The sequence below is a fragment of the Camelus dromedarius genome, chromosome 6 (genome assembly GCF_036321535.1).
Source record: "Camelus dromedarius isolate mCamDro1 chromosome 6, mCamDro1.pat, whole genome shotgun sequence".
Taxonomy (NCBI): domain Eukaryota; kingdom Metazoa; phylum Chordata; class Mammalia; order Artiodactyla; family Camelidae; genus Camelus; species Camelus dromedarius.
Window position 1 is genome coordinate 44,421,039 of NC_087441.1, and position 22,021 is coordinate 44,443,059.

At 35.0% G+C, this 22,021-nt stretch overlaps 1 protein-coding gene across 1 annotated transcript in view; it reads left to right on the forward strand.

The window, feature by feature from the left end:
- Window positions 1–22,021, forward strand: part of AK9 (adenylate kinase 9) — a 97,006-nt gene that overhangs the window by 31,662 nt on the left and 43,323 nt on the right. The window contains exons 10-20 of the mRNA XM_064486789.1: window positions 1,067–1,206; window positions 1,287–1,467; window positions 4,152–4,293; window positions 7,368–7,472; window positions 7,559–7,636; window positions 9,542–9,625; window positions 11,087–11,226; window positions 15,476–15,632; window positions 16,458–16,572; window positions 21,423–21,496; window positions 21,783–21,932. Coding sequence (XP_064342859.1) covers window positions 1,067–1,206; window positions 1,287–1,467; window positions 4,152–4,293; window positions 7,368–7,472; window positions 7,559–7,636; window positions 9,542–9,625; window positions 11,087–11,226; window positions 15,476–15,632; window positions 16,458–16,572; window positions 21,423–21,496; window positions 21,783–21,932 — 1,366 coding nt within the window. The remainder of the gene's footprint in view (window positions 1–1,066; window positions 1,207–1,286; window positions 1,468–4,151; window positions 4,294–7,367; window positions 7,473–7,558; window positions 7,637–9,541; window positions 9,626–11,086; window positions 11,227–15,475; window positions 15,633–16,457; window positions 16,573–21,422; window positions 21,497–21,782; window positions 21,933–22,021) is intronic.

A 22,021-nucleotide genomic window follows, 5' to 3' on the forward strand; every position in this document is an offset into this window, starting at 1 on the left:
AAGACTGTAGTATCAAACTCATTTGAAATCTGTCTTCTAATCATCCTTCAGTCCCTGCTAGACACGTGGCCTCAGTTGAGAGAGGAGCATGGTCTGCTATTCAAACACTTTCCCCCGGTTTGGACAGGAAAGAGACAATAAGGAAAGAATGCCTGCCTCCTGACTTAACTCGGTAGTTTCAGTCCCTGGATCATTGTCTGTGGACTCTGGAGAAGGGTGGTAGCCCAGTGTGTTCCACCGACGAGGTTCTCAGTCTCATGCAGCTCCTCTGAGCATTGACAATTTCCTTCCCATTTAGCTCCTTCTAGCCTTCAGATGGGGACATCTATGCGGCATCCCCACAATGGGCCTGCCTCTTTGCTTTCTAATGTTGCAGTGGTGCAGGCAACACCAGAGCTCCCATTCTCATCTGTCCTCCACAGTCAACTCCGGAGCCAGTACACCTGTGAAATCCCCATCAGAAGGCTGGAGCCAGCCTGGACCCGTCCCCTTGGCAGTTGCCCACCATGCCATCTCCCCCGAGTTCCCTCATCCCCTGCCAAGGTAGCACTAGGACAGTGACCCTCTCAGCAGTCTGCAGTCTATGGAGGAGTAGTTCTTAGCTTCTCCGGAGATCACCAACAGAGGGTTGTTGAGGGAGACTTTACATTTAAGAAGAATGAAAGAGCTAAGTCAATGCAGATCTGCATATAACACCTTACTATTTTAAAACTTAGATAAATTAACTAAGAATCCAGTACTGTTTCAAACCTTTTCCATAAGAATTTTTCAGAATCTGTTTTCTGAAACAGATAATAGAAAACACTCTACCTACCTTATGCTTATTCTACCCTACAATAGAAAATGCTCAGTACAATTTAAACAAGGTATTAAAACAGAAATGAAAACAATTTGCATTATTAAATTTGGGCAAGTGCAGAATGGTTGCAATTAGGAAAAAAGCCAAAATTTTCTTTCTAAAATATTTTATAAATAGTAAAGCACTATCAAATAAGAAATGAAATAATAATGTGAACTTTAGCAGAACTTATGCCCACATTTTTAATGTTGTGTTTTTTATTAACAGGACGAGTTGTTCCATGCTCTTGCATCCTATAAACTTATTGCACCAAGATACAGATGGCAGAGAAGCAGATGGGGACGTACGTGTCCTGTGGCTTTAAAAGAAGGTAACATTTTTCAAGGAATGCCAGATTTTTCTGTAAGGTAAGAAAGGTTTTCAGAATTTAGTTTTTAAACTTGCCCATACCTCTTTTCAGTTGTTTATGATTATGGTATATTTTAAGTTTTCTAGGTAAGATATACTGTCTCTCATCAGAAGAAGCATTTAAAACATTTTTATTGAACCCACGTCCCTATCTGCTTCCACCTATGCCAGCACCACCATTTAAAGTATTCATATTTGGACCTCAGTCTTCAGGGAAGACAACACTTAGCAATTTGCTTGCAAAACATTACAAAGGAAAGGTAACTCCATAGCTAGCTAGCTAGCTTTCTACCTAGCTGTATTTGATTATGCTTTGTGGGATTTTAGGGGGCTGCTCTTGTCTCTTCTCCCATTCTCTGTGATTATGCTTTGTAGGATTTGTACTCAGTTTGCTTAATTTTACAGTCAATTGGGTAATTGTTCCACTGCGCTTGCAATGGGGAAGGCATCCTCCTTATTGCAGCTTCCAGGCCATAGCCACTCCCTGCTTCTTGCTTCCCAAAGTCCCCAGATTTGACTGCTTGTCATGCAGGCTATGCCACTCCATTACCTTTCTTGGTTTCGCTCATCTACTGTTTCCTTGGTTACACCTTTCCTGGTCCACTGTCACTCTCTTCACACACTCACTCCTGTCGTAATTCTTAGTGATTTCATTGTCTACCAAGATGACCCTCCCAACACCCTAGCCTGTCAATTCCTTGACCTCTCCCCACAGTGATCTTGTTCTCCACCCCCAGTAAGTAAAGAGAAATTGCTTTTAGTTTAGAGCAGAGTGGTAGCATTAGAGGTGGTAAGAAGTGGGCAGATTTGGGATCTAATTTGAAGACAGAGACAAAGGATTTGACGAGGGATTGGAATGTAGAGGAGTTCCATGAAGGCCAGTGGGGCTGGAATGTAGAATATGAAAGGAGGAATGGCACAGGTGGAGATGGCTGAGACATAGTCAGACAATGCAGGCCCTGGGAAGGAGTTTGAATTTATTCCAAAAGTTGTTGAATTCTTTTAAACACAGGGGTAACATTTTCTACTTGCTTTTAACTTTTTTATTGTAAAATCTGACAAACACAGAAAAGTGAAGCTCACTGTTCATCACAAAACAAACCCTCAAATAACCACCACATAGGTCAAATATGGAACCCCAGCACCTCAGAAGCCCCCTCAAGCCTCTTTCTAATATCGATCCTCTTACTCCTCCCACAAAGTTACCCACTGCCCTGAACTTTGTGATATTCATTTCTGTACTTTTCTTTTATGGTTGTACTATGTAAGCACACTTTCAAATAGCATAAGTTAGTTTTGCATACTTTTTTAACTTTATGGACTTGAACAGTTTATGTTCTTTGTGCCTGGCTTCTTTCACTTGACATTATAATTGTGATGTTTATGCATGTTATTAAATATAGCTATAGTTTATTCATTTTTTATTTTATATTTTTATTATATTATTATTATTTATTATTTTATTATAATTCAGTTCTGTTGATTGAATTATATTATGATATATTTATCCATTTGAGTGTTGTTAAAACTTAGGTTGATTCCAGTTTGAGGAATTGTAGATAATATTGCTGTAAACATTCTAGTACATGCCTCCTGGTATACACATGCATGTCTTAATGTAGTTTGAAGATACATCTAGGAGTAAAATTTCTGGGACGTGAGGTGTATACATACACATTAAACTTGTGTAGATAATGCAAAACTAGTTTCCAAACTAGTTCAACCAATTTACTATCCTATTAGCAGTGTATGAAAGTTCCACATTCCTACCAACTTTTGTTATGATGAGTCTTCCTAATTTTAGTCATCCTAGTGGGTATATTCCACTGTGGTTTTAATTTGCATTTCCCTGATGACTAGTGAGGTTCAACATTTTTTCATATGTTTATTGGCCGTTCAGATATTCTCTTTTTGAAGTATTTGTTCAAGTTCTTGCCCATTTAAAAATTTTTTGCATATTATTGGTAGGAGTTCCTTATAGTGTAAATTTAAACTGCAATGAGATATTACACCAACTAGAGTGGCTAAAATGTAAAATATTCACAGAACCAAGTGTTGGTGATGATGTGAAGTAACTAAATTTTCATACTTTGCTGGTAGAAATGTAAAATAGTTCAACTACTCTGGAAACAGTTTAGTGGTTTATTACCACCAAAGTCAAACATATATTTATCATATGACCCAGTAATTCTACTCCTAGGTATTTATCCAACAGAAATGAAAACATACGTCCACAGAAGAGACTTACAAATGTTTATTGCTACTTTACTTATAATAGCCAAAACAAAGCAACCCAAATGTCTATGATGAATGGATTTAAAACTATGGTATAATGATACGATGATACAACTCAACAATAAAAAGGAACAGATTACTGATACATCCAATTACACTGATGAATCTCAAAAGCATTATGCTAAGGGGGAAACACTTGGAAAAGATTATATACTGTATGGTTCCATTTATATGAAATTCTAGAAAAGGCAAAATTAATCTATAGTGACAGAAAACAAAGTGGTTGCCAAGGGCCAGGAACTGCCTAAAGGAGCATCAGAGAACTTTTTGGGGTGATATAAATGTTCTGTATCTTGATTTGAGGTTGTTGTTATATGTATATATTTGTAAAAACTCATGGAACTGTATATTTAAAATGGGTACCTTTTGTTGTATTTAGATTATACATAGTGTTGATTTTTAAAATATACGTAACTTGAATATATATTACATGATTATGCATATATAAATATATAATCCTACATGAAAAATATGACTGAATTCCTATGAAAGCAAGTACTCAGAAATCAGTGAATTCTGAAAATAACATACCTCAAGCAGCATTAAGATTTTTGAGATAGATAGCTATAGAAATAGATGTAGATGAACGATGTGTTTAATATTCACAGTAACTTGTGCTTATGTTGGTTTTCTCAAATATTCTTTGCAGGTAGTTGACTACAATAAACTTGTTCAACCACGTTTTGATGAAGCCCTTGAAATTTTAACCAGAAATACTATAGCTGAGGCCACTGAAGCAGCCATTAAAGTTGTAAAAGAAAAACTCACAGAACTACAAGCTAAAAGACAAGGTGAACCATTTTTTAAAAAATATGTATTTTAAGCTTAGGTCAACAATTAATTAAGCCTGGCTACCTGAGAGATTTGCTTATCTTGGTATCCCAGCCACCTTGCACATTGTAGCCTCTTAGTAAATGGTTGAAGAAATGAATATACATAACCTGAGTCATAAACAGAGAAAAGATTTCAATTCTAGACTTCTAAGGAGAGGAATCAGAAGAGCTTCCAAATTTGAATTTCATTACCTTTATAGATCTGCTTGCTGGGCAGAGACAGAGCAGAATTTACACCTTTATTTACACCAATTGTGATGACACCCGCACTTCACCCAACTCATGGAGTTTGCATTGCTGCTGCTGCTGCTGGTTGTTGTTTTAGGCTTGTGTGTCAGTCTTGATTGTAATGAAATATTTCTATTTGGAGAATATAAATTTCAAATTTAAAGAGTTATAAAGTAGTGAAACTGGAAGAAGACTTAGTGATCAGTTAACACAATTCTGTGACTACATGTGAGGAAACTGAGGCACAGGAGGTTAAATGGCTTCCTAAAACTCATTCAGCTAGTAGCATAGCTGAGACTTGAAACTTTTTCTTCTTCTTCTTCTTTTTTTTTTTTTTTGTTGTTGTTGTTGTAGTAGAGTCAGTTTGCAATGTATCATTTTCTGATGTACAGCATAATGTTTCAATCATATATATACATACATGTATTTGTTTTCATATTCTTTTTCACTATAGGTTACTACAAGATACTGAATATAGTTCCATGTGCTATACAGAAGAAGCTTGTTGTTTATCTATTTTATATATAGTAGTATCTGAAAATCTCTAACTCCCAATTTATCCCTTCCCACCTTGTCCCTTTTCCCCCTGGTAACCATAAATTTGTTTTCTATGTCTGTGAATCGGTTTCTGTTTTGTAAATAAGTTCATTTATGTCTCTTTTTTTAAAAATTCCCCACATGAGTGATATCACATGGTATTTTTCTTTCTCTTTCTGGCTTACTTCACTTAGAATGCCATTCTCCAGGGAAATCCATGTTGCTACAAATGGCATTATTTTATTCTTTTTAATGGCTGAGTAGTATTCCATTGTATAAATATACCACATCTTCTTCATCCAGTTATTTGTCAATGGACGTTTAGGTTGTTTCCATATCTTGGCTATTGTAAATAGTGCTGCTATGAACATTGGGGTGCATGTATCTTTTTGAATTAGAGTTCCCTCAGGATGTATGTCCAAGAGTGGGACTGCTGGATCATATGGTAAGTCTATTGTTAGTTTTTTGGGGGATCTCCATTCTGTTTTCCATAATGGCTGCACCAAACTGCATTCCCACCAACAGTGTAGGAAGGTGCCCTTTTCTTTACACCCTCTTCAGCATTTATTGTCAGTTACATTGCATAGCCTCAATGTATAGTAAATGCTCAATAAATTTGGCTATTATGTCTTCTGTAATGAGGAAAATTTTATTAGGAAGAGAATATTTGGAATTGAGGCAGTGTTGGCTATAGTAGAAGATGGCATACTGCCGTAGCTTCTGGGAAATCCAAACGGTGGTGGTTACAGCTAGTCTAAAATTGTTGGAGCTAATCTCAAGTTTTGGATCCAGATCTTTGAATGTGAGAAAGATCTCACATAGTGTGTAGGAAGTGCTGCACTGAGGATTTGCATTAAGAACAAATGTTTAGGTTAAATGACTTTCATGTATTCTAATGTGACTGGTTACAAGAGTGCCAACTCTAGTTAGAAATTCTACCAAAACCAATCAGTAAATGTCAAAAGTAGCCAAGAAATGAAAACTCTCATTTTTCCTGGAGAAAATCAGAAACCTGCTCCCTCTCCCCTCAAACCAAAACTCTGTATCTCCTCTAAAATAATGTGATAAGGAGTGAGAGACAGGAAGAGGCAGAATGATCAAGAGAAAGAACACTGGGACTTTGGAAATAAAGGTTCAAGTCTCAGCTACAGTCTCTTCAGCAAGCAGTATTGGGAAAGCTGGACAGCTGCACGTAAATTGATGAAGTTAGAACACTCCCTCACAACCATATACAAAAGTAAACTCAAAATGGCTTAAAGACTTAAACATAAGACACTATAAACTTCTTAGAAGAAACGATAGAGAAAACAGCAACAGCAACCTACTTCAAAGTCCTGTCATTCAGCAATTGCTTGAGTCCCTGCTTGTGTTAGATGTTATTCTAGTTAACTAGAGCTACAGAGGTGAGCAAGACACATGAAGCTGCTGTCCTCACGGTGGGTACATTTTAAAGGGGGTAGAGAGGGGGGAAAGTAAACAGAAAAAATATATAACACAGTAATGGGGCAGGAGGGGATTGGAGTAGGGGCACTGGCGTGTTTGGATGACCAGGGAAGAGCTTTCTTAAGAGGGAACATTTAACTGAAACCTGGATCAAGAGAGGAAGCTTGCAGGGCTCCTGGAGGATGATCAGTGATCTATAATGTTTCTTGGAGTCTGTTGTGTTTCCTTTCACATCAAATTAAGGCATAAAATCATAGATTTTAAAGCTTTCTACAAATTGCCATCTCTCACCAAATACAGAAATAGATGCTATCTCTCATAACGCTGCAAACCTATGTCTGTTTTTTTTTCAAATTCACAATTACTCGAAAGTTGACAATAAAGTTAACCATTCTTAAAATTTTAAAAAATTGGAATTTTTTTTTTGCTAGGAAATTTTACTCATATATATATATGTATGTATATATATGTATATGCATATATACACATATATATATATACTTTTTTTTTACTCCAATAAATTTTCAAGAAAATTTTGTCGGTAGAGAATGTTGAGGGTTTTTTAACATAGAAAATTATATAATAATACAGAGGATGGCAGCTAACATGGAGCTGGCTTCTTGTGTGTACCAAGCCCTTTCTAAGATCAGGATTATCTCGTGTAATGTTACAGTGGTGTTTTCGGTTTAATGATCTTTATTTTGCCCAGTAGAAATTGAGACAGAGAGATGAAATGATTCATCAAAACCATACTGACTGAGTTAGTCTCACACCCAAGCCTGTCTCCCTACCCCCAGTTGACACAGCAAATTACTATCTTTTAGCCCAGTCAACTTCAGAAGACCCTCAGGGAGAATTTGAGAGGAGATACGTATTCCCAACTGGTATATATAAAAGCACAGAAGAGTTGCAGTCATCACTTGAAGATGGTAAAGAAAATGTTGCTAATGTTATTGGCCAAATTTTTCCTAATGTGAACAGATTAGCTAATAAGTATATTATTCTTCCACTGCAGTGTTCACTCATGAATCTCAAAGAAAAAGCTCTTTAGAGGACAGTGAAGGAGCTGGAATGAAGTCATATGATAAAGATGGTAACAAAATGAGCTACTAATGCCATGCTTATGGATTTCTATTTATTTCATTTTTTATCATGTTTATATTAAAGCTTAAAATTACACCCCTCCCCCTTCAAATAGGAAACTTAAGGAGAAAAAGAGTTAGCTTCTCTCTTACAGATTTAAACTGAGCAGCTATAGAACTGAAATAGATTTATTACAATGAAGAAGAAAACATAGAAACTGAGGAGTCTAATACAATTAGAACCCCGACCAATGTATTCTGTTTCCAAACATGACACAGTTATTATCATATAATAATAAATTATTTCTTCAAAGGTCTCTGCTTCCCTTAAAATGTTGGAATCAGAGCATCAGAAACCCAGAGTTATAGCTGTGAAATGTTATCATTAGTGCTGCTTACCCTTATAAAACTTTTCCATTCATATTTTAGCATAATTGAGAGTATACAGTATAAACTATTTTTATTTTTTATTTATAGTATTACATTTAATTATATTATTTATATTACTTCATTAGAAAACACTTAACCCTCATTTTCAATTACTGCACAATTTCTCTGTTTATAGGTAATAGTTTTAACTAGTTCTTTACAGTGAAAACTTTTTTGCTATTACAAATAACGCTCCAATGAATTTTTCACATAAAATTTGGTCTGCATGTTCACGCGAATGGAGTTATTAGTTTAATGAGTATGAAGCTATAGACAGAGTCAAACTGCTTGGCGTAAAATTGTTTCAAATTACGTTCCCCTCAGGAACATACATGTCATAGTTTCCTTAGTATTTTCTCTTTTTAAATATTATTTTAATTTTTATTTGACTATTTCTCAAGTTTAATATTTTAATGTGTTAATCATTTATATTTCTCTTCTGAGGTGACCACTTTTGTCTTTTGCCCATTTTTAAAAGTTGTATCTGTTATATGGTTTCTATATAAATGTTCTATGTATTTTTTTCAAATTGGGCTGTTTGTCTCTTAAATCACTTTGCTTTTTTTGAAGTAGAGGAATTTTTCACATTTTGGTAGTCAAATTATTACTTTCCCTTTTTTTTTCAAGCTAAAAAAGTCTCCCTCTCAACCAGAGATTTAATATATACTTATATTCCTTTTTTATTGGTCCAGTTTTCTTTTTTTTTTTCATATTTAGTTTTTAATTGGATCTATAAGTTACTGTATGATATACTGTAGGGCTGATTTTATTTGGTTCCTTTTCCTGATTCTGACAGATGTGTGCTTGCCTGGTGTTTATATCAAGCCAGTAGGAATTGAACTGGGGCACTGTCAGAAACTTATGAATGGTACTCTTGTTCCCCCAGCATATGTGCATACACAAACACACACTTCACAGAAGGACCTTGACATTGAAAATTTGGTCAGGTGGCATCTGGGAACCCCCATCTCTGCTACTACAGAGTTCCCAGCACCAAGAGGTACACAAGGAGAGCTTCTCCCCCATACCATCTATTCTTTTTTAAGGGAAGCCACCTAAGATAGAAGCAGTCATCAGTGCCTCTACCCACTGCTAGAGGGATGCTAACACTGCCAGGATGCTCTGGTAAAAAGACACCCTCTCTTCCCCATGTGTCTAAGATAAGTACAGCCTTTGCCTCTTGGAGCCAAGTTAGTCTCTAGTTACCTCAGAAAGGGAAAATTTGATTTGATTTTTTTTCCAATTTAGATCCACTGGCATTATGTGAAACTGAAATTACTCTTGGTTTTGTTATAGGCTAGGTTGTTATGTTTATTTTCTAATGCTGATAGATATGTTTGCCTATTTGATTATTATGGTTACTTTTAATTTTTTAAGAAACTGGGAATATGAGTCCTGGGTCCCTGGGCCCCATGCCACAATTTTCCTTGGGAATCACCTACAATTTAAATACTGTTCTTTGGGTGTTAACAATATTTTATTCACAGATGAAAAAGAAACCCTTGAAATGTCTACATTTAAAAGAAGTCTTCAAGACTCTAGCCAAGATCTAAAACTGGATTCAAAAAAAGGTAAATTAATAGTTGGGTAATTTGGTTCTTTTAGATTGTGGATCTAAAAATCATAAATAAATCCTTCAGAATTTTGAAGGAGAAACGTGTGATTCTTTTTTAAAAAGCATTCTTAATATCCAGTTTATCTTAAAGGCTACTCTTATATCAGCAGTTGGACATTCAGGAGCACAGAAAAAAGATATGTGATGTATTGTTTTGGTGAACAAGAATATTGGGAAGATAGGAGAGCTATCTTTCTATTCTGCCATTCCTGGCATGTGGCTACCAAAATAATTCACAAGATGGCTGCTGATGCACCAGCCATCATATCAGTGTGCCTAACAAGAAGAGAGAAAAGGCAAGGGACAAAACCCTCTGGCACGCCACCCAGCTGAGTTATTCCTCTTTAAAGAGAAAACAAGATGACTCATAAAGAAAAAATCTGCTTGTCTCGGCCATCCAAACTATAAGAGAAGTTGGGAGCTGTAGTGTTTTTAGCTGGGCACATTGCTGACCCTAACAAAATCAGGGTTCAGTTAGTAAGGAAGAGGAGACTGGATATTAGGTAGACAGCTAGCAGCTTCTAGCACAGTCAGTATATTTGCCTGGCTGTTTCTGCCACATTATGTCCCCTTTCCCAGACTACAGGAATATCTTGGGTTCTTGTGTCTTCCACTCTGGCTATCCAGGAGCTGCTGGCTCTCTCTATCCCTGAGAACAGACTTCTTACTTCATGACAGGGAGGACAGCAGGCAGCTGCTCTTCAGAGGTCATTTGGGGTTTTTCTGAGTGAGGATCAAATGGTTCTGGCAAGAGACCCTGATGGATGGAGCCTTGGAGCAGCTCAGGAAGCACTACTGGAAAGGCAGAGGTAGTGGAGTCAGGTGGAGCTGTCAGTCTCCTGTCACAGCCCTTAGAGGAGTAGATGAACATTTACTTCATGATGCAACCTGTAAGGCAGCTCAGCCATGTAAGGAAACATTCAGCACATAATGAGGCAAGAATCAAGGGTAACACTTGAAAAACCAGCCTGTGCCACCATTTCTTCCATCCCCTCCAACTTGCCTATCTCCTGTCCTCTTACTGTACCATGTAGTCTCATGCGTGTATTTAGAAGTATTCGTTTTGTGTTCTGACTCAATCCCTAGCTGCTTGTGTTTGAGCTTGACCCCTGGAAGCCTCTGGCCCTACCTCTTCTCCCTAGCTCCCTGGGTTTTGACTCCTGCTTGACATGACTTTCTTCTTGCCTCATTCACTTTCATTCTGATTCACTGGCTTTAAGCCACTACTCTGATATTTTGTGATCCCTGACTGATTTCCTCCCTAGTATTTCTCCCTTTTTCTGGCATGTGTATAATAACATGAAGATAGTACTTCCTGGGGTCAGGTGTTTACAATCATATTCTACTGAGAATAACATTGTTTACTAAAATTACTAATGGCATAGTTTACTGGTTTATTTTACTTTATGTGTAATAGAATACACAATAGAAGAGGTAACTGCAGATCATCCAGAAGTTCTTTCCATAATAAAGGAGACTGTAAAAGTGGCAAAGGATATGTATTTACAACAGCCATATGAAAAACATGCTGAAATCTTAGAGGAAGTCCTCCAAGAGGTAAGAAATCCAGGCTCTTTGTTTTTAATCATTGATTTCACAGGATCTGAGAAAATGTTAACCCAGTATATGTACAATTATTTTAGAATCCCATATGACAGAGTTGAAATCTGTAGCCTTCAAATCCATGTACATTTCACCATCAGCATTGTAATGTGTATTGTGCCCCAGTGAACAACTGCATATAAATTTTCAAGATATCAACAATTGTGCAATAGAATTTCATAGCTTTGACATTTATTCTTCATTAACTTTTATTGTGTTTAATTCAGTCCAATTGGTTAAAAGATGGTGCACATAAAGCAGGTACCAAAATTAGATTTTTCATCTATGAGCTAATTAGTTGTAAAGCAAGACAAATACTGCTCCATAGCTAACTAATTTCATCCAACCACCTTGAACATGTATTCATAGTGGAGATGGTTGGGCACACGACTGATTTTCCAGTCTAAGGGGAAAATAAAGCTTTAGGTACTATATCCTACCATTAGCAAATCAGAAAACTTGTAAAGACCATATGGTCTGTTTTGTACAGAGATCCTGGGTAAGCATTCAGAGCAAAAGTCAAAGAGAACAAATCAGTTTGGTCTCTCAATCAACTTCTGTATTTCTCTGTAATTTGAGAATGATAATAATTTAAAATTATGAGAAGAAAAAAAGATATTACCTGAGAGTATAGAATCACTCTGTAACACATTGGGTAAAATTCTCAAACCCCAGGCTGTACCCAAGGCAAGTTTCTATCCCTCTCTGACTTTCCCGTAGAGGTCTTTCAACTTCTGCAACTCTTCATGTTGTTCTGTCATCAATTTATTCCTTCAGAAACATTCTGAGCACCTACTGTTTGCTCTGTACTGTGCTAGAGCTGGGGGATAGGAAGATGAATTAAACACAGCTCTTTCCTTTAAGGAGCTATCAGGCATGCAGGAGAAGCTAGTGTATAATCCAATAACTGAGTTATCTGTCTATCATGTCATATGTGGTAACTAGATATATGCAAGGTATAGGAATTTCACAAAGGTCAAGGCTATCATCTCTACCTGGGAGGTGAGACGGAGCACCCCAGAGGAGGAGACATCCAAGTGAGGGATGTCTTTAGCATCCTCACTGTCTGTGAATATCCCATCCTTGCCCTTCATTGAGAATTTTCTCCATTCTTTTCAGAGTTTATTCTGGAGGATACAAACTTACAGGGAGTACTACTAAAACACTCTTGATACGGGAATATATGTAGTGTCGTTATATGGTAAACTGTGACTCTGGGATCGTAGAGGAGTTTAAATCACATGAGATTTAAACACCAAAGCTCATATTAGATTGTCTTTTTCAAGAGAACAGAGACCTGTGTGGGAACTTGCTCTACTTGTCATCAGTTTCCATGATCTCTATGAATAGGAAATTGTTTTTTAAAAGTAGGTAGTTACTAATTTCTTATATAAAGCCAAAGTCTTATTAAGGTATCTTTCTCAATGTTCAGATTTGATGCAACTGTAATAAAAATATCAATGTATTTGGAAAACTGACAAAATGACTCAAAGAACCAATGGTTGCGACTTGGTGAGAATAGTTTGGCAAAGTAAAATAGAGACTTGCTGTACCAGCTAGTAAAATGTGTTGTGATGCTGCAGTGGGATGTAAGCCTGATAATCATACAAGAACTAACACAACCACGGAGAAGGCACAGAAACAGGCCTTGGTATAGATAAAAATTGAGTTTGTGCTAAAGTTTATATCATTATCCAAAAGGAAAGGAAGAACTATTTAATAGTGTTGGTAAAATTAACTAGTGGGAAGAAAACAATTTAGATTCTCACCTTGTATCAAAATAAAAATAAATTCCATATGAATAGTTAAATGTAAAAATGGCATTTTTTTTAAACTAGAAGAAAGTGTAGTGATACTGAAATGATTTTGGAATGGTCAAGTACTCTAGGCACAAATGCAATAGAAGAACTCTTACAGCAAAATCTCAATTGAGAGGCTACTTAGCAATGATTCTCTTTTTAAAAAAAATCATGAAAATCAAAATTTTAAGGCAAAGGTCAAACTGAGGAAAGTATTTATAATAACTATGACATATGAATCCCTTATTATAAAGATTTATTATAAATCAGGAAAATCTAATACTCCAATATGAAAACAGGGGAAGATGTAAATAGATTATTTCATCAAAAAGAAATATAAAAGGTTAATGGAAAATTTTAAGTTCAAATGTCAATAAAAATATGAAAAAAATGAGAGCGTTTCTCATCTGTCAAACTGACAGATTTTTTGAAACTTATAACAGTCATACTAGTGAGACTATAATGGTACAGTCACATAAGAGTGAAAATTGTTAGCGATATTATGGAAGGAACATGACAACGTGTATAAAAAGCCTTTAAAATGTTCATTCCTTTATTCTCTTTGACCTAAAAACACTTCTGGGAATCTAACCTAAAGAAATATTTACTTGGACAAGATTTATATATGCAGATGTTCACCACATCAGCACAATGTTATAATAAAATTATAAATGGTATAAATGTTTAACAGTAAGAGGATGATTAAATAAATTGATTTATTCATTTGATAAATACTATGAAGCCATTAAATTATTTTTCAGAAAAAAAATCAGATGAGATGGGGAGACTATAAATTATATACTGATTTTTTTGATTTTCGTATCTTTGAAACTTGGACAGTAAAATTTTATTAACCACTTGTATTTCATTTTTCCAGTTTCATTGATATATGGTTGACATAAAACATCGTATTAGTTTAGTGTGCAACATAATAATTTGATATATGTAAACATTGTGAAATGATTATTACAATAAGTTACAGTGTGTATGTGTATGGTGAGAGCTTTTCTTAGCAACTTTCAAATATACAATACAGTATTAACAACTATAGTTACCATGCTGTACATTACATCCCTGGCACTTAATTATCTTGTAACTGGATGTTTGTATTGACTAACCACTTCACTAGTTTCCTCCCACCTCCACCCCTGCCTGTGGCAACTACCAATCCGTTTTCTGTTTCTATGAGTTGGTTTTTCTGGATTCCACAAATAAATGAGATCATATAGTATTTGTCTTTCCCTGTCTAACTTGTCTAACTTTTTTCACTTATACTTCTCCCTCATGGCTTTTTTCCCACCCTAATTCTCTTATGTTAAACATTCAAAGTTTTTAAAATTCTATTTTTCAAAAGGCTCTTAATTCAGATGGAAATTCAAAAAGCAGATAATCTTAAATTCTGCATAGGCCAGAGGCTTACACCACTCCTCTCGAAATTTCTTTCCCTTTGACTTCTAACACTCTGTGATAACCTGATGGCGCAGAAACTTGTTTAAAACCTTCACAATTGGTGCACTCACAGATCCACATCACTAATCTCCATACTTGTATTGAAGCTATTGTTATTGCATGGCGGGTAGGGGAAAGTTTGACAGAACTCTCTAAGCACCTACAAGATTTGTTTTGAACCAGTTCCTTCCTACAGCTGTAAGTAACCATCTAAGTACCTCTTAGCTCTGAAAAGCAAAAGGGAAGTGAAGATCATTATCACTAAAAAAAGGCAAACTGGGCTAGGACCTTACTACTTAAAGAGTGGACCAGGGACCACTGTCACCCGGGAGTGTGTTAGAAATACAGACTCTTGGGCCCTATCCTAGGCTTTCTAAATCAGGATCTGGATTTTGTAATACTGAATAACACATGGCAACATGTAGTGTTACATTTATTTAATAAAGGCTTTTGCTTCCCTGTTCTTAATTTTTGTAAGTTACAGCTTTATTGCTTTAAATTTAAATCTCTCTTTTAAAACAAAGTGGCTCTTTTTTTTTTTTTTATTCTGAAAGTCAGAAAAACCCAAACCTTCATTAAGGCCCACAAAAGTGGTATGTCAAGATAGCATCCGTCATAGTAAACAATCTTATGATTACCAAAGGGAAGAGGGTGGGAAGGCATAAATTTGGGAGCTTGAGATTTGTAAATATTATCTACATATTTAAAAAAAATAGATTAAAAAAACAAATTTCTTCTGTGTAGCACAGGGAACTATATTCAATATCTTGTAATAACCTTTAATGAAAAAGAATATGAAAACAAATCTATGTACGTATATGGATGACTGGGACATTGTGCTGTACACCAGAAATTGACACAACATTGTAAACTGACTATACTTCAATTAAAAAAAATGAGATAGTATCCTTGACTTGTGTAGTTATGATAGTAACATCAATGTGTCATTTTCACAGGTAGTTGAAGAAAACAAGAATAGGTTTCATGGTGCCCCAAAATATGGAGGATGGATACTGGACAACTGCCCTATTGTGAGAGAACTGTGGATGGTCTTAGCTGACAAAGGAATTCTACCTGATTTAGTCATCTGTTTATCAGACACAGAAAACAATGGTTGGTAAATATTTATCATGTCACTTTAAAGTGAAATTTTTATTGCTGATAATATTGTTAGTTAAAATGGAAAATGGAAAACTCTCCACCTTCCCTAGGTACAAATACCACCCCAGCAGTCCCTTCATGACCTAGAGGTACACAAAATGAGGCCACCTGAGTAGGCAGCCATGGATGGTGTGCTGGATCACTGGATGTTTCAGCAGGCCCTTATAATTATTTCTTGGAACTGAGAATTTAACTTCCCTCATCCCAGTCAGCACTAAAACTTCTAAATTAAAAATATGTAAATAAGGCTGAGGGCAAAACTATCTAGTAGTCCTTATTTACCTCAAATGGGAAATACTAACTATATAAATATAGCAAAACTAAATTTTAATTATTCTGTCACTTTGTATACAGCTATAGTAATCAAAACAGGATGGTACTGCCATAAAAGCAGACACATAGACCAATGGAACAGAACAGAGAGCCCAGAAAAAAACCCACACATATATGGTCAACTAATCTCTGATGAGAGGGGCCAAGAATATTCTGTCATTTTGCCTCTTAAGAAAAAATATATTTGAAAAGAGCTTCCAGAGTGAGAATCTATTATACTACCTCTTTTTATATTTTAGTTATTTTTGCCATGTCAATATATACCTTTTAAAAAGGATTTAAGTTGGTTTCTTAAAGAGTCTGGGCTCTAATTACATAAATACTTAAAGGAAAATATATTTGGATATAGGCAGAAATAATTTTTTATTGTTAATTTCTAAAATATATCTTACTATACTTTATAGAGCTTTAGAATTAATATTACTCTCTTTATCTGTATTTCAGGAAAATATTTGCTTAATAGACTGTATTTAGAGAATAAACCAGAAATTGACTCAAAGATTTTAGGAAGATTATTAGGTGAACTACTAAAGAAAAAAAAAGAGGAAGAATCAGAAAGGTAAAATCTACCTGGCACAATAAAATAAGTTAATAAATGTCTTACAGTTGTTAAATATCTACTTATCATTCATATTTATGAAATATCTTTAATATAAAAATGGTGGTCTACTAACTAGATCCAATTCTAATTCTAAGAAAAACAGTAATTTCACAAATACTTCCAAAATCTCTAAAGTACAGAGTTGTGGATGTTTTCACAGCCCAAATCAAACAGTCTAAAGCAAACGTCTACTTTCAAAAGATACTGTAAAAAAATGAGCACAGGGAAGATATGTTTTTTTCTACCATATTTAACTATGACTTAAATAATTTTGCTAACTAGATTCCACAAATTAAAGAAATAATATGATAAAAAGTGAAAATACACTTGTGTGATATGACTAAAATCCAAAGACTAAGTTCTACATAAGAAAAGAACAAGACTAGCTATTTATAACTTACAGGTTCAACATCAAGAATTTATTCTCTAATCTGGGTGCAATGAAGAACTTTTCAAAATGTAAACACATATCCATATGTTCAAGGCTGGCGTCAAGACTAAACTTTAATTAACTATCAAGTTCTTCAGATTAGAAAATAAAGTATAAAAAAGGGGAGTGGCTTAATTTGCTAATTGTTCTTCCTTGCTGAAACATGCTCTTTAGATAGCAAAAATTATTTAATTTATCCACTGAGATTCCTAATTCTCCAAGTGATAAAGGCTGAGACATTCAAAAACTATATTTCTTTATATTAACCTATTAAACTTCCCACTATTGATGATGACACCTATAGGAGCTCTCTCAAATGCTATTTCCTTTTCCCCTTCAGATACTAGCAGTTTGAGCTGGCATTTAGGAGAACTCTTTAAACCCTCAAAATTATGGAGCTTGGGTAATTGTTGTGGGGTAAGGGATGGGGGATATATAACTGGTAAGTGTGCATCAGAGTATTTTTTTTCAGTGTTCATTGTTCACCTAAGTTGGCCATTCCTTTATGAACTTAACACAAACATATATGAAGTATAATTTAGTTAGATTAGTTAATAAAACTATTGTTTATAACATTGACTAAAAGTATTTGTTAAGACAATAATTGCAAACTTAATTACATTTACTTTTAGCTCTTAAGTTGGAGCTACAATCTACTAAGATTTATGGGATTACCTAATTTTTTTCTCGCGTGTGAGAGTCACGTATTTGAGAACATACGAGGGTATTGACATAAGAGTAGAACAAAGCTCATGTGATTTCAATTTGTAAACTGGAGGTTTGCTACATTTTAAGTAGATTATAAGTTAAAATAAATATAACCTAAGATGTTTTTAAAGGAAAAAGAGATCTCCACTTTCTCCTAACTCTTAATTTTCACCTTCTTCTTACCATGTGGAATTTTCTGAGCTGTCTCTATAATCAGTTTTTATTTCTTTTGAGTCTAAATTTTTACATCTTTATAAACTTCTTAATGGCAGAGAATTGCCCTTGAAGCAGGCTTTTCTACAGTTCTTATGTTCTTTGTAAAAATTCTTCATGAATATTTCAAAACATAACCATTTTTTTATACGTTGCAGAAAATGAAATTTAAAACAGTTGTAAAAGAAAAAGATGGTCAGAGACACATTTAAAGGCCTTGCAACTTGGTTGGAAAAGGGATAAAATTAACAGGATTAAGAATTATATCTTGGGGGGAGGGTATAGCTCAGGGGTAGAGTGTGTGCCTAGTATACATAAGGTCCTGGGTTCAATCCCCAGTTCCTGCATTAAAATAACTAAATAAACCTAATTACCTCCCCCCAAAACAAATAAACAAAAACAATAAATGAATAAATAAAATTTTTTAAAAAATAATTAAATCTTTGGCCAAATATCTACAGACATGCTGAATTCTCCAGATTTTCCAGCATCAGTTTCTAAATGTGCCAGGCAAATGCAGGATAATTTCCGTTATCACTATTTGTCTTTGACTGGTCTGTCCAAGTGGTGTATATAAGTGGCTAGAAACTGGCAGCAAAATTTCTTCCTCCTTATTGTCAGGTCTCAGATTTTTAGCAGCAGGACACAGTATCCAGGTTTTGGATGAAGAAAATCTCACAAAAGAGCCCCACCTGAACTAAGTAGAAAGACTGCTGATTCACACAGAACCAAGTGGGGAAGGAATACAGAAACAGTACCCAGGAGTCTGGGTCTTGAACAAAGAGAATTTGAATTACACCAAGACTTCAGTCTGGATTGCAGAATTTAGAATACAGTGAAAGAACACCCCATATTAAGAAACACACCTGTGGGGAGGAGAGGTGTAGTAATGTCTTTGAAGAGAATATATATAAAGATTTTCAAAGGAAGGGGAAAAGAACACAAAGAACAATGACTATGAGACAATGACCAGCCTATAGAACAGTCTAAAGAAGACTACCCCAGGGTGGGCTGCTAATATGAATGGGCTCTACTTTACTTCACTGGTCCCCTGTTGGTGAGTATTTGATACAGTTTTTGATATTATTTTTAAAGACGCAGTCAACATTCTCATACATGTTTCTTTGTGCAGTAGTGTACCAATACCTGAGGGCTAAATTCCTAGATACAGAATTTCTAGGTCAAAGGTATACTCGTTTTAATCTTTAATAAATAATGTCTTTCTTCATCATATTACTAACTTTCCTCATACTTATCTTCACCATTAAGGCAGGTTTAGTGCTTCAACCCTAATGAAAAAACAGATTCCCTCAGAGAGCCCAGAAATAAACCCACCCACCTATGATCAATTAATCTTCGACAACCTATGAGCAAATTAATCTTCAGCAAGAATATACAATGGAAAAAAGACAGTCTCTTTGACAAGCAGTGTTGGGAAAACTGGACAGCTGCATGCAAATCAGTGAAGTTAGAACACTCTCTCAAACCTTACACAAAAATAAACTCAAAATGGCTTAAAGACTTAAACATAAGACAAAACACTATTACCTCCTAGAAGAGAACAAAGGCAAAACATTCTCTGATATAAATCATAGCAATTTTCTCCTGGGGCAGTCTACCTAGGCAGTAGAAATAAAAGCAAAAATACACAAATGGGACCTAATTACATTTATAAGTTTTTGCACAGCAAAGGAAACCATAAAGAAAATGAAAAGACAACCTACAGAGAAAATATTTGCAAATGATGCAACTGACAAAGGCTTAATTTTTAGAATATACAAACAGCTCATACAACTTAATAATAATAAAAAAAAAACCCAATCCAAAAATGGGCAGAAGACCTAAACAAACATTTCTCCAAAGATATACAAATGACCAATAGGCATATGAAAAAATGTTCAATATTGCTAATTATCAGAGAAATGCAGATCAAAAGTACAATGAGGTATCACCTCACACAAGTGAGAATGGCCATCATTAAAAAAATCCACAAATAACAAATGCTGGAGAGGGTGTGGAGAAAAGGGAACCCTCCTACGTTGTTGGTAAGAATATAGTTTGGTGCAGCCATTATGGAAACAGTATGGAAATTTTTTAAAAAACTAAAAATGGGCTCACCCTATGATCCAACAACCCCACTCCTGGGCATATATCTGGAAGAAACCCTAATTCAAAAAGATACACACACCCAATGTTCACAGCAGCACTATTTATAATAGCTAAAATATGGGAGCAACCTAAATGTCCATGAACAGATAACTGGATAAAGAAGTTGTGGTATATATATACAATGGAATGCTACTCAGCCATTAAAAAAAGAATAAAATAATGCCATTTGCAGCAACATGGATGGACCTGGAGATCGTCATACTAAATGAAGTAAGCCAGAAAGAAAGAAAAATACCATATGATACCACTTACAAGTAGAATCTGAAAAAAAAAAAAAAAGACACAAATGTACTTACAAAACAGAGGCAAGACTCATAGACATAGAAAACAAACATGGTTACAGCTGGGAAAATGGTTGGGGAGAGAATAATTGGGTGTTTGGGATTTGTAGATACTAACTACTATATATAAAGTAGATAAACAACAAGGTCCTACTGTATATAGCACAGGGAACTATATTCAATACCTTGTAGTGGCCTATAATAAAGAATATGAAAAGGAATATATATGTGTAAATGAATCACTATGCTGTACATCAGAAATTAATGTACATTACAACATTGTAAATCAACTATACTTCAATTAAAAAAAAAAACAGATTTCCTCCAGATACTTTAATTTCCATGTCCCAAGTCTCTTTAAATTTCATCATTACTATGTTAAAAAAAATCAGAAAATGATTTTTCTGATTACAAAGATAAATTTACAGATTTTCTGTGTATTCATATAAAAATTTTTTTAAAGTGAAAAATGTGAAATAAATTTAAAAACTCTCAGAATGCCACCATTCAGGGATAATTACTATTAACAGTTTGATTCATTTTCTTCTAGTCCTTTAATGATCATCTATATACATTTTAAATACAAAATTAAAATTGTATTAGACATAGTTTTATATTATACTTTTTTTCACTTAACACTATATTGTGAACATTTCTCATTTAATCAGAGGGAAAATGGTACAAATTCTCCCATTCACCTTCTCAACTTGGAGTTAGACAATCTGCTACTCATTTTTCTAGGTTTCCTAGTTAATAGCCAAAATTCTTCAAAGAACATTTCAACTTTTCTTACCAAAAAAGGCATGAAACAAACAAATTTTTAAAAACCCTGAAAATTAACTGGCTTCAATATACTAAATTAAACATTTACGTTGTAAAGTAAAAAGTACAGTGAATATTATAAACAATTTACTCTTTATTTTTACCATTATAGACCTTACATTCTATAATATTGTGAGGTATCTGAATTCCCAAAGATAATTAAATTTTGGACGTTTTCATTTCAGAAAAGCTGCAGAAGAACAGAGACTGAAGGAAGAAAATCAAAGGCTGTTGGAAACAATGAATGCAAAAGCAAAAGGCAAACACAAAATTGATGTGATTCATAATGTGTCATTTAATTTTGTATTGGGACTTCTCTCTGCATTTCTTCTTGGAATGAATCCTTGGGCTGGTGTTCCCATAGCACTCTGAGCATATGACTATAATCCTTTCCCACTACGTTTTAATAGATAAGAGAGAGAGTGTGTGTATCTGTCTCCCATGTTAAACCCCATGCTCAAGGAGAGCAGGGGCCATTCCCAGTTAAATATTTGTTGACCTAAACTAAGTAATTTATTTCTTCTCATTTTTTCTAAAAACGGAAGAAACCGAAGCCGAAGCTGAAGAGGAGATTGAAGGTGAGGAGTCTGAACTTCATGAAGGGTCTGTGGCCGGTGAGGTAGCCAAGGAGACCGGGGGGTCCTTACCTGAGGAACCTGATGTGTTCGAGCTCCCTGGAACTGAACACGAATCAGGTTAGACTTCACTGAGGCTCATGTCCTTAATTCCGCTCCTGTCCATTGGCATGCTTGTGTGTGCATGTTTGTGTGTATGTGTCTAATGT